The sequence below is a fragment of the Nothobranchius furzeri genome, chromosome 16 (assembly GCF_043380555.1).
Source record: "Nothobranchius furzeri strain GRZ-AD chromosome 16, NfurGRZ-RIMD1, whole genome shotgun sequence".
Classification (NCBI taxonomy): domain Eukaryota; kingdom Metazoa; phylum Chordata; class Actinopteri; order Cyprinodontiformes; family Nothobranchiidae; genus Nothobranchius; species Nothobranchius furzeri.
Window position 1 is genome coordinate 38,477,652 of NC_091756.1, and position 13,960 is coordinate 38,491,611.

The 13,960-nt window shown below is 42.5% G+C and overlaps 1 protein-coding gene across 2 annotated transcripts in view; it reads left to right on the forward strand.

The window, feature by feature from the left end:
• Window positions 1-2,836: 2,836 nt before the first annotated feature.
• Window positions 2,837-13,960, forward strand: part of itgb3b (integrin beta 3b) — a 34,363-nt gene continuing 23,239 nt past the window's right edge. For both annotated transcript variants that reach the window (XR_011516903.1, XM_015963119.3), the window contains exons 1-4: window positions 2,837-3,006; window positions 3,709-3,794; window positions 4,198-4,390; window positions 4,485-4,737. Coding sequence is in view for 1 of the 2 variants with exons in the window: in XM_015963119.3 (XP_015818605.1) it covers window positions 2,934-3,006; window positions 3,709-3,794; window positions 4,198-4,390; window positions 4,485-4,737 (605 nt within the window). In the remaining variant the exon portion in view is untranslated. The remainder of the gene's footprint in view (window positions 3,007-3,708; window positions 3,795-4,197; window positions 4,391-4,484; window positions 4,738-13,960) is intronic.

A 13,960-nucleotide genomic window follows, 5' to 3' on the forward strand; every position in this document is an offset into this window, starting at 1 on the left:
ATAGCTTTTCAAATGCTTCTCCTTTAAGTAATCACCCCCTCATCATTTAAAAAAATACCTCCAGGCTCTGCACACACAATCTAAATTTTAATTCTGCCTGTGAGACTCTGGTTTTCTACCAAGTTCTTTGTTTCTAACTCAAGTTATATGCTGCTTTCCTGGGAAAGAGGGGCTGTTTCCACAGCGCCGCCCCCCTCCCTCAACTCCTGCAGCCCTCAATCATCCATTCATTAACTCTTGAGTCAACACACTGCCCCTGTGTCTGCTGTGTGTGTGTGTGTGTGTGTGTGTGTGTGTGTGTGTGTGTGTGTGTGTGTGTGTGTGTGTGTGTGTGTGTGTGTGTGTGTGTGCGCACTCGCTTCAGATGAATCAATGCAAAAAAGCTCTTTCTCCACCTTTGGACTGGTTTTGGAGATCAGTTTCTGCAAAATGCATGCACACACACACACACACACACACACAGTCAGGTAAATTATCCACACACATGCGCCTATATCTTTTGAGGACAAAAATGCTGCAGTTAAACTTCTACAGGTTGTAGGTTGATGCAAATTCATATGCAGCACATACACACATGCACGCACAGAACGATAAAGTGAGTGTGCAAAGGGTGCTTTCAGTCTAACTTGTTGGAGACAAAGAGAGTTTTACCTCAGAAAATGTTGTGCAACTGCATGTAGGGGTTTACAAGGAAAACTGGAGAAACAGGGACATGTGTTCCAAGAGGAAAACTGAAACTTGGCCAGAAAAATTGTACAGAAGATAAAATACAATGAATGTGAAGAAAGGAGATAGAATAAAGACTTGAAAAATAATGTTGTGTTCAAGTTTAGTCAAAAGAGATACATTTATAAACTCTCCTGTCTCCCATTTCTAAGGCTAAACCGCTCCGTCCCATTTGCACATTTTTTCTGATAAACAAGGCTAAATAAATTGGGTCCAGCTCTCGCTGCATTGTGTCTGTCTGTTTTTGTTGTGTCCATATGGTTTGATTCAGCACTCTGCTCCAATCATTGGTTCCACTCACATCTCGCTGCATTGCCAGCTCTACTGGATGAAGCACACAAGCCTGCAGTTAAATCAGGTTTTCTGCAGCATTTTATTGAGCAGATAATAGCTCAGGCATTTTTCACTGTCAGAGGTAGATGAGTTAGGGTCACGGGTCTGGTTTTCTGATTTAGTCAGTCTTGAATAGTTGCACTGTTTGCCAACAATCTCTTTATTTTTTAGTCAACACAACAGGGGAAGATGGATTCATCTACCTAGAAAAATGTTCTGGGGGTTGTGGTGGTTCACTAGAGAGAAGGCAGCTGTGCTCCAGCGGTCTGACAGACAGAAACTCTGTGGAGGGATCTGGTGGTGAGATGGGAGATAACCGTTTCCCTCCTAGAACTCTGGAGCACTCATTTTTACTTCACCACTTCCACCCCACACAATCAGACATTCACTAATTCACTAATTCATCTTCACTCTGGTTTAAGTTAATAATACTTCATACTAATAAAAATTACTTCAAGACCTGGGAAGGAATACATATGATACAGCTATTTTCACGAGTTCTCTCAAGCCTTTACAAAACGCCTTCTAGTGGCTGTAAATGGTAGTGTAACTGAGGACAAAGAAGCATTTCACTGCATCCTCCACAAACCTCAGATTATCTGTAAATTACATTTGTCAGATCAATGTGCTTCTGACTAAAGGTCAGTCAGGGTTAGCTGATATTTTGCAATGAATGCATTCTGTTATTTGTTCAAGAAAATCCGATTGTTTCATAAATATGCATTTTATCAGAAATTAAAAGGAAAAAACATGTGGGTGCCAGTTAGGTGTACGAAAGAGGATTAGGGCCACTGGAAAAGAAAAAGCAAAGAAAGAATTTTGGTTTTTTTCTTAGAGTTCTGACTTTAGTCTAAAAATTGTGACTTATTTTTCAGAATTCTGACTTTTTTCTCAGAAAACAAACTTTCAGGATAATCCTAAAAAAAGTCAGAATTCTGAGATTAAAGTCAGAATTCTTAGAAACATGTCCAATTTACAAAAAAACATATCAGAATTTTATAAATAAAATCAGAATCCAGAGAAAAAGTTAGAATTCGGAGATTAAAGTCAGATTTTCTTTCTTTTCTTGTCTTTTTAGTGGCCCTAATCCTCTTCCGTAGTACAGTTTGAAAATTTACAAATTGTTCTACAGTCTTGAAGAAAATGAAGCCTCCATTGTTTCACTAATAAAAAAAACCATATATATTGTTATTTAACATACCAAGTCAGTGGTTCTTACTGTTTATTGATAAACTAATAGTGAGGAATCCTGCTGACATTTATCCAATTAGTGCAAGAAAACTTTATCAAGAGGGTGATCAACTGTATTAATAGGTAAACTGTTAATGTTTGTTTATTTTCATAATCTGAATTTATTTATAGATTTGTTTATTTCCTTTGGAGAGTTTTAACATTGATATAAAACTTTAGGAGTAAACCCTGCCGCTTTAATAGATTTGGTCATTATAATGTCATTACAGCTGCTGCCCACTAGAGGTCAGTGTAGTTCTTCTAAAAACCTTCATAAGTTTTTCATCATGGTTTATGTTACTCCTTTTTAACTTTTTTTACATACCTGAATTTTTTTTATGACTCGAAATACTTACTTTAAAAAGGAATGAGCATCAAGCACTATTTTATTTTGTTCACTATTTTATATGACGGTGCTCCGCCCTGCTGCTCTCCATCTCCACAGGGTTAAACACAGAACTTCCTCCACCCACCGATTAACTGGATGAATATGCAGCTGCAGGCGGAGAGTAGATGGGCGGCTTTTAGACATTTGACTCTATTTGGACTTTTTGAATTACAGATGCTTTTTTTCCTCCTGTTATTCCTTCCTTGTGTTGCTCACACCACAGCAGCTCAGTGGCAGGCTGCATCCTCTCAGCAGGATGGGAGCTTTCCAGGCACAGAGACTGTTATGCATGTGCAGTTTGATTCTTGCAGGGACAGCAGCAGCAAGCGGTGAGTCTTTAACTTATGTCAAGAGTTTGTGACTAAACTAAACACCTCACACTGGGATGGTTTTACCTTTAATGTGTGTGTGTGTGTGTGTGGGGGGGGGGTCTTTTTAGTCATTTTGCAGAGTTCTTGTTTTTGAAGAATGAGGTAGATGCTCGCTTGAAGATGTTTCAGTCACATATTTAATTTCATTTTTCCTTTGCATCAACCCAATATTAAAACTAACCTTCTCAGAAGCAGGATAGTATCTTTTGACAGCTGTCTGATTTTATTTTTCCTTTTCTTACACGTTCAACTCCGCTGTTTCACCACTTCTAATGATTTGGTTTATTCAACACACTACCTCTAACTAAAACATATGCTGGTGTGCTTTACAGGAGAAGTGCAATCCTAATTTAAAAAAATATACCTAATTTCAATCAGAAATATAGGTATTTATATAATAAACAGCTTATATGCATTAGAGTATCCTTTACAGATCTGTGTCAAACAGTGAAATTAGAGTTGAAGAGCTAATTTTGCACAACTTTTTCTCTTTTTTTAAGAAAAAAAGGATCTGTTGTCATTTGACAGCATAGCATTATTTTAAACATTTGTAATGATAGTTAAAGGACACCGCTACATTAGTAAAAGACACTAACAGGCTTTCCTCTCTCAAAGACAACTGATCTGGAGGATTGATTCTTCTTCTTTTCATTGTTTCAGGCTCCAACGTGTGCACCTCCAGAGGAGCCAGCACGTGTAAACAGTGTCTGGCCGTGCACCCCAGCTGTGCCTGGTGCGTCCAAGAGGTGAGTGTTCGTTTTTATTGCTTCACTTTATAAGTAATGAACTTTTTTTCTGGCCAAACTGACACAGACCATCTTATCAGCCAGAAACGATCTATTCTAAGTGTTTAAAGTTTAACTTCTTTTCTACAGTTAAAAAAGTTTTCCAGATTTAGATTAGCTGCTACGTAAATCACATCCTGTGACTGATTTCCTGAGGATAAAGTCATGTTTTTTGATTCAAACCTATAAAAGCAATGATGTAATGTTGTTAAACTCAGGAAAACCAACCCGAGAGATTAAAGTGTTAAGCTCAATGTCTGATTTGTTCCTCAGTATTTTGTAATTCAGATTTAAACCATTAAAGGTTTTGATGAATCTACAAGCTGGACTTGTTTTTCTGTGAAACCTTTTCCACCCCTGTCAGGACTTCTCTGGCTCATCTCGCTGTGATCTAAAGAAAAACCTGCTGGCAGCCGGTTGTGCTTCGCCATCTCTGGAGTCTCCGACCAGCAAACTACAGGTGATAGAGGACCGGCCGCTTAGCAACAAGGCAGCAGGCGCCACACAAGATGTTACCCAGATAAAACCCCAAAAGCTGCACATCACTCTCAGGCCAGGTGGGTCCATGAATAAAACATAAACCAGCAAGTTTGCTGCAACTAATTCAGAAGACATTTGAATCAATAAAGCTAAGAAAATGACATGTTCCAGATGATGCCAAGCGCTTCACGGTGAAGGTGCGCCAGGTGGAAGACTACCCCGTTGACCTGTACTACCTCATGGATCTTTCCTACTCCATGAACGATGACTTGTTCCGACTAAGGACGCTGGGCAGAGGCCTGGCTGAGGCCATGAGCCGCACAACCAGCAACCTACGCATGGGCTTCGGTGCCTTTGTGGACAAGCCGCTCTCCCCTTACATGTACATCTCACCTAAGGAGGCTGTGAGGAACCCCTGCTACAGGTACAAAGCTGTGCATGTGCTGTCCTCAGCCACAACATAACCTCAACATCCAAAATAGAAAATATAAGATTAAATGTTTACTTTTGAGCTTTGTTCAAATCTGTCAGGTGGGTCTTCAGTGACATCATTTTGATTTCACAATTCATTCACAATCAAGTAGAACATAGCAGGAAAACGTTCTAACATTAAAAGCTGCTTTAAACTTTATTTACAATTTAGAGTTTATACATTTCCTCAAATATAAAAAAAATATGTAATTTTTTCACCGCATGTAATGCTTTTATGTTAAAGGGAGACAAGGTGGTTTTGGCTTGCTTTTAGCGTCCGTTTGTAGAACCGAAAGCAAACTTTATCTCCTCCTTGTACGTTTGTCTTTTTAACGCCTTAATCTAACAGCTGACATGTCTCCCCAGCCTTCATGAGTGTCTACAGGAGCGATTCATCACTAAATTAAACAAATCAGCTGTGTTCATGATCTAAAACATGCTGGAAGCAGAGTCCGGTCCACCATGTCAGTTCAATTTTTTCAAAGTCCAACAGGTGGTGGCCCGCCACTCTGAATTTGCAAGTGTGGTATTCTGGCCACAGGGGTGATGGGGTCTGAGTGACATTTCAGCATTTGCAGCTCCATTTTTTCCCAAGACCCAATCTCAACACTCGCACTGTGCCCTACGATCTTCTGTGACGTGTACTTGGAGGAGGTGTGCAGTAAGGCTTCGAGTGCGTGGCACACAGGTGTGCAAAAATTAGCCGAATTGGTACAGAGAGCATTGCGTCATGGAACGCGTCTCATGCCAGGATTCTGGTCGAGATTTTACTTTTTACAAAAAATCTTTATTAACAACTTTCAAACAAACAAACAAACAAACAAACAAACAAACAATTATTTGATTTGATTTACATTAATTGCTGTCCACATTAAATCTTCATCTAAAACATTCAGAGCATGAATAAATATTATTAATTTTTCTAAAATAAACTTCTTTCATTTGAAAATACATATTTTCAAAAAAGGCACTTGAGCTTTTGCTCCGCCTTCTCAATATTCTCAAGCAGCAATGGATTGTGGGAAAAAACCTTCACCCAAATCCACATTGATGCTAGGTGGCCTTTCATTAACCCAGTAAAAGGTCATTTTAGCACCCAATGGATCAAGAAAGTGATTTAAAAATATGAAAAAGTTGCGTAGTATCCCTTTAACCATAAGCAGGCAGACCCTGTGTGTCTAAGCCTTGATCGAAAGTTCTTCAGGTTTTCTGTAGACATTTCAAGGGTTATTCTTAGAAATTGGCTGCATTTTCACTCTTCCTGTTCAGGTCTTTGACTTGAGCCTATCAGTGCTTTATGCAGCAGTGCGTGCTTAGGCTGGACAAGAGGAGGGCAACAGAAGACATGTTCAGAACTAAAACACGACCTCTAAAGCAGATGATATATATCTGAAAGTTGTGTCTTTAAAGAGCAAGTCACCCCCTACCAGAGTCTTACCCCACTCCCACTTCCTGTTTGAAAAATGCAAATAATGCTGTTGCCTCGCAGACCGAGAGGGCGGAGCCGCTAACAAATACACACACACACACACACACACACACACAGGTTCACAATGACATTGTGACATCATAATGTTCCAGCCAACGTCATAGTGTACCTCTTAGCCGATAGCGATGGTGGGTTTAAATTCAAATGCAGTGTAGAGTTTTTAACCTGACGACGGCACAACACTGACAGTTTTAGGCAGAAAATTTTTATTTTAACTAAAATGCTCTAAAGTGCAAAATTATTGACTACACATGTCTACAGCACGATTCAACACTCATTTATATCGTTTATCAGCCAAAAAATGTTGATTTGGGGGTGACTTGCTCTTTAAGAAACAGGACTGAATACCTCATGTCCTCATCTCTGTGTCAACCACACTGTTAGTGCTAAAGTAATCATAGCCTTTCTTACATTTCGACACCCTACAACCACAAACTTAAATGTCTTTACTGAGATTATCACAGATAGACCAACACAATGTAGCACATCATTATGAAGTTCATAGAAACTGATGCATGGTTTTCAAAAATTCAAGCAAATACAAATCTGAAAGTGTGGTGTTCATTTGTATTCACACCTATTGTGTAAAGGCCTCAGTGGTTTGTTAGAGAACAATATTGAACACACAGCATCATAAAGACTCACCAGACAGGTCAGGGATGAAGTTTTAGATCAGATTAAAGCAGGGCTAGGTTATAATATGCTACAACTGCAAACCTACAAAGACATGGCCGCCCACCTTTACTGACAGACCGAGCCACGAGAGCTCTGGTCAGAGAAGCTTCCAAGGACCCTTGGTCACTCTGGAGGAGCTGCACATATCCACAGCTCAGGTGTGATAATCTGTCCACGGGGCAATCTGGCCTACATTGAAGAGTGGGGAGCAGAAAACTACTTTTGACAGAAAGACATAAAAAGTCCTGTTTAGGAGCTGTGTGGGGGACACAGCAGACATCTGCAAGAAGGTGCTCTGGTCAGACTAGACCGGGGGTCGGCAACCCGCGGCTCTTCCATCCATCTGATGAGGCTCTCTGTGCTTGTAAAATAACAAATGGATGCTTTATATTTTACTGCATTAATTTTACATCTGTATGCCAATTCTAAATGTAAAGATTGTCTGCGTAAACCTGAACAGTTCCAACCCGGGTTGACGGGTCAGGCTTGTGCGTAATCATAGGCACTTTCTGAGCTGAAGAGGATGTGAGATTCTGGGATTCTCCTCAGACGGCTCCTGGATGTGTCGCCACATTGGAGACAGGAACAAACGCTATTCAGCCAAAGTTTCATAATCAGGGAACATTTTCCAAGTGACAAGTCTCGCTTCAGTCGGAGGAATCTTCCCGCATGCGCTCTGGTTCTGCGACGTGCTCCAAGCCCCTCTCCACATCTTCAGCTCGCTGTGGACCTTATGTAGTACACGCTGACAGTGAGCTGCGCTGAGCAGTGTCCAGCTCAGATATTCAAATGGGAATCATTTCTTGAGTGATTTAGCTACATCTGCGATGTGCGTAACGAATAAAGTGTCAGTTCGTCTGCATGCGTCGGGGTCATTCTTTCTATTCTTTCTCCGTCAAAATAAACGGTCAAATATGGGAACTGTCCGGTCAACACAACACAAGCCCTGCTTTTAACTGTTTTGTTTTCTTGTGAAAATTGTTGCAAAGAGATATAATTTAACTTGATTAACACCAGAGCCAGGCGCACTGCGCCGTTATCTCCGTCACTGTAAATGAGGGGAAAACAAATTGATCGGATCCTTTTCTGACCTTCCCCACCTGCAAAGTTTAATTACAACAATCAAATGTGACAGAGCCTGGATTTGTATTCTGAACAGTCTAAACATGTTTTAAAAAGAAACGTATGACAAAAGTGGCACCTGCTCAGTAAAACCACCAACAGGGTGAAAATTATCAAAATATTGTAGACAGAGACGGGCTACAACTTCTGGATCCACTTTATATAAATCGTTTTATTGATTATCATCTTATGAAAGATAACTTTGACGTACACGAGCGACCGGTACTGGCTGCTGTCACCTGTTGTGAGCAGCTCTCTGCTGTCTGAGGGTAGGCCCCGCCCACAACGCCGCGGCTGCTGTGGCTCCCAGTGTTTTCTTTACTGTGGGAAACGGGTAATAATTGCTCTTTGATGGGAACAGGTTGCCGACCCCTGGACTAGACCGAAGCTCCACGTGTGGCTGGAGAAGTTACACAGCTCTTCACCCTGAACACACCATCTGTGCAACACGGTGGTGGCAGCATCATGGTGTGGGCATACTTTACTTCAGCAGGAACAAGGAAGCTGGTCAGAATTAATGGGAAGATGAATCAATTAGGGCAATCCTGGAAGACAACCTGTTTGCTGCAAAGGATTTGAGACTGGGAAGGAGATTCCCCTTCCAACTAGACAATGACCTAAAACTACTTCAAGAGCTACAATGGAAATAAGATAAGATGACCTTTATTAGTCCCACAAGTGGGAAATTTGTTTCGTTTACAGCCAAGCAAAGTAAAAGTTAAAGTTATGCTGAAGAGGGAGAAAAACATTAAAATACAATACAATAAAACCGACCGCAATGAGATAAAATAAATTCAATACAATAGACAGTTTATACCTTAAGAATGGGTTAAAAAGTAATAAATAATAACCATACTAGATACAGCTAGAAATACAGAGTACACTTCAACCGACAGATTTGTTGTAAAGTCTGACAGCAGTGGGGAGGAAAGACCTACGGAATCTCTCTGTCCCACACCTTGGGTGCCGCAGTCTCCCACTAAAAGAGCTGCTCATAGCTGTCAAAGTCACCTGCATGGGATGAGAGATATTATCCAACATGGATGACAGTTTAGCTGTCATTCTCCTGTCACTCACCACCTCCACAGGGCCCAGGGGGCATCCTAGAACAGAACTGGCCCTGCGGATCAGTCTGTTCAGCCTCTTCCTATCCCCCGCAGAGATGCTGCTGCCCCAGCAGACCACACCATAAAAGATGGCCGAGGCCACAACAGAGTCATAAAAGGTCTTCAGGAGAGGGCCCACTACTCCAAATGACCTCAGTCTCCGTAATAGGTACAGCCTACTCTGCCCTTTTCTATACAGGGCATCTGAATTATGAGTCCAGTCCAGTTTATTGTTCAGATGGACCCCAAGGTACCTGTAACTGTCCACAGTCTCAATGTCCATGCCCTGTATGCTCAGTGGTTGAAGCGAGGAATGCGTATGCCTACGAAAGTCTATCACCAGCTCCTTAGTTTTGCTGGCATTAATCTGTAGATAGTTCAGCTGGCACCAGTCCACAAAGTCCTGAGTCAGTCTCCTGTACTCCTTGTCATCCCCATCCTTGATGAGACCCACAATCGCAGAGTCATCCGAGAACTTCTGCAAGAAGCACTGATTTGAGTTATAGGAGAAGTCCGCAGTATAGATGGTAAAAAGGAACGGAGCCAGAACCGTTCCCTGGGGGGCCCCCGTGCTGCAGATGACACTCTCCGACACACAGCCCTGAGCCCTCACATACTGTGGTCGGTCAGAAAGGTAGTCCAGAATCCAGGTAGCGAAGTGATGATCCACTCCAACGTTCACCAGTTTGTCCTTCAGAACCGAGGGAAGAATGGTATTGAAGGCACTGGAGAAATCAAAAAACATGATCCTCACAGTACTCCCAACAGTCTCCAGGTGAGCGAGCGAGCGATGCAGGAGGTGGATGACCGCATCATCAGCACCAATGCCAGTTTGATAGGCAAACTGGAGCGGGTCCAGTGAAGAGCCCACTAGGCGCCGAAGCCAAACCAGAACCAACCGCTCCAGAGTCTTCATAAGATGGGATGTTAGAGCCACCGGCCTGTAGCTGTTAAAATCCTTGGGGCGTGAAGTTTTTGGCACCGGAACTACACAAGATGTTTTCCAGAGCTTTGGGACTCTTCCCAGCCTCAGGCTCAGGTTGAAAATGTGCCCGATTACCTCACACAGTTGGTCCGCGCAGGACCTGACCACCCATGCGCTGATACCATCTGGACCCGCTGCCTTCCTGCCATTTATCCTCCTCATTTCCCCCCTCACCTGTGTGGTAGAGAGGGACCAGCCAGGACCTTGCGTAAAGTGTGTACTAGATACTGTTACTGAAGGTGAGGAGGGGTGAGAGGTCAGAGGTAAAACAGTGGTAGAGAGGGTGGGAGAGTCAGCAGCCGACGTTGAGGTCTGCCTCGTAGCCGAGTCAAATCTATTAAAGAATTGATTCAGTTCATTTGCCCACCTCACATCCCTCACAGGCAGAGAGTTCTGATGTTTATGACCTGAGATGGTTCTAAGGCCTCTCCAGACTTCACTCACATTGCTTTGCTGAAGCTGGTTCTCCATCCTCTGCCTGTAGGTGTCTTTCCCATTCCTAATCAGTCTCCTCAGTTCTCTCTGCACTCTTTTCAACTCCTCCTTGTCCCTGAGTTTGAAGGCCCGCTTCTTCTGCTTGAGGGCTTTTTTTATTTCAGGAGTAATCCAGGGTTTGTTATTAGAGAAACACCGTACAGTCCTGATAGGGATAATGCTATCCACACAGAAATTAATATAATCTGTAATGCATGCAGTGAGGCTGTCGATGTCATCTCCATGATCTTCACAGAACACCCCCCATACAGTTGTATCAAAACAATCCTTAAGGACCCCCTCACTCTCCTCCGAACATCTCTGTATTGTACGGGTAGCTGGTGGCTCCCTTCGCACCAAGGGCTCATACACAGGAGCAAGATACACCAAGTTGTGATCAGATCTGCCCAGAGGAGGGAAAGGTGATGAACTATATGCCTTTTCAGCATTGGCATACAGTAGGTCCAGTGTTTTATTTTCCCTGGTCGGGCAGGTCACATACTGGGTGAAGGTGGGCAACGTAGAGTCCAGTGAGGCATGATTAAAGTCCCCAGATATTATAAAGAAGGCTCTCGGGGATTGCGTTTGCAGTCTGCTAACCACAGAGTGAAGAGACTCACAGGCTGCCTCGGCATTAGCTGAGGGGGGGACATACACTGTTATCGCGATAACATGCGAGAATTCCCGGGGCAGATAGTACGGACGCATGCTAACTGCTAGCACCTCAATGTCTCTGCTGCAATGATGTTCTTTCACTGTGATATGCCCAGGATTACACCAGCTGTCATTCACAAACACCGTTAGTCCCCCACCTTTCCTCTTACCACTTTCACTTGTTCTGTCCGCACGCAGCATCTGAAATCCCTGTAGTGTCACGCACGCATCCGGGATTAGCGGTGTTAGCCACGACTCCGTTAGCATCATAATGCTGCACTGCCGGTACTCCCTCTGTGATCGGGTTAGCGATGAGAGCTCATCCATCTTATTGGGCAGAGATCTTACATTTCCAATAATTACAGAAGGAAGAGATGATCGATAACGTCTCCTTCTCGGGCGACGGCGCTCCTTCCCAGCACGACATCCTCGTCTCTTCCTCCTCAGCTCGCCGGGGATTTCGAGTCTATCCACTGGCAGTGCCGCTGTTGAACGCAACGCTAACAGCTGATCCCTGCTGTAGACAAGGGATCTCTGCTCCTCTTCCCCCAGCACAGATAAAAAAAGTAAAGAAAAGCTCAAAAAAACCACCAGAGCCGGCTCCAGATGGAATAGCATGATTATCGAATCTAATATTAATAATAAAACATAAAAAAAAAGATACGGGAGAGAAGAAAAGGGAAAAAGAAGCTCAGAATGAGCAGAGCTGCTGTAACGAGGCTGCCACACCCAGGGGCGCCATCTAACACAGGATCAAAGAATACTCGTGTTACAAAGGCCCAGTCAAAGTCTAGACCTAATCCCACTGAGCATCTGTGGCAAGACTAGAAAATTACTGTTCACAGACTATCTCCATCCAGTCTGGATGAGCTTGAGCTAGTTTGCAGCAACAATCGGGCAACATTTTCTGTCTCAAAAGTGCAAAGCTGGTAGAGACATACCCTAAAAGACTTGCAGCAGGTAGCTCCACAAAGCACAGGGGGCTTAATAAAAACACGCCACACTTCAGATTTTATTTGCCGGATCAAATTTCTAAAACCATGCATCAGTTCTGTTCCACTTAGCAGTTATGTGCTACTTTGTGTTGGTCTATCACAGAAAATCTCAATAAAAACAAGTATGGGGTTGCAAGGTGTCAAGCTGTGTTCAATGGGGTATGAATACTGCAAAACACAATTTTATAACCAAACAAAAATATTATGGTGTTTTTCATAGATTTAACAAAGGAAATAGGAACAACTCTTTGTGACTTGTTGTTTGACTTGTCTTTAAACAGTCTGTCATGTGACCTGAACCGTTAGAATCTGATTCCTTACTAGCAAAAATAATTTAGGCTAAAAAAATTCATATGAAGAATGCTGAAAGTGAAATACTAAAGAAAAACAGAAGTATCCATGTGAACTGTTTCTACACATGTACCTAAACAGAATCCAGACTGATTTGTCCCCATCAGGATTGTCTTCAGTAGCTGTTTATGTCTGCGTGTGGAAAGTAGCTTCACCTTGCAGGTGACGTTACTCTGTAAGGACATCTTTAATCACAATATAGCTTGGAAGCAGCACAGACGGAGGCAGAGCGGTTGTTAAAGGCTCACGGCGGCTCCAACAAGTGCGCGGTCAGCTGCTGTGAATCATTCTCTAGAGTAGGAGTCTAAAAACAAGCTGCTGCACCGTATATCACCCGGGCTTTGAGTTGTTATGTTTGGCTAAATGTCTCAGGGGACATTTACATTCTGTATAAACAGAGTCAGACAAAAGAGGAATGCTTGAATTAAAGATAACGCAAGTGAAGAATTTCAGTTTGGCCATGTAAAGTATGAAGAGGAAGAGGTTAAGTCAGTGCAGAAGCCCCTCTTAAAGGCATACTACCCAAATTTTTCATATTTTTTAATCATTTTCTTGAGCTAGTATATGCTAAAATAACCCTTTACCAGGTTAACGAAATGCCACTCAAACCCCCACCGCCCTCTGTGGCCAGAATACCACACTTGCAACTTCAGAGTGGCAGGCTGCCACCTGTTGGACTTAGAAAAAATAAAGCTGACCTGGTGGAGCACATTTCCTGCATTGCTTATGAACACAGCTCATATGTTAGATTTAGTGATGAACCATTCCTGTAGAAACTAATGAAGACTGGGAAGGCATTTCAGCTGTTAGATTAAGGTGTTAAAAAGACAAATGCACAGCGAGGAAATAAGTTTCACTTTTGGTTCTACAAACTGACACTAGAGGAAAATAAAGCAAGCAAGACTTCCAAGTGTGCCTTTAAACAACCTTTATTAAAGCAAACACATATCTAATATGCCCGTAAAATAGACCACTGCAGCTGCGATTATATACTACAGTGACTTTAGTCGCCTTGCAGAAGCCATTGAGTTTCATCAGTTAAACTTCTGCCAGTGGATTCTGCTCTTCTTTTGGCAAATTGTAGCTAATTCTTACAACAAATGTCTCAGTTTTTATCTCTTCCACTTTGTTCTTGCGAGACAAACGTCTGGTGAAGAACAAGTGCAGCTTATTCTCAACTGGTGATCATATATGGCCTAGCATGTGGGCAGAATGTGACCACAACAATCAACAGGAAGTGATTTTGTCTGTCAGGATCGGGCTGGGTGAGGCTGTCCTCACCATGGTCCTCACTTTTTATTGTCTTAAACAATGTGTTTGGAATT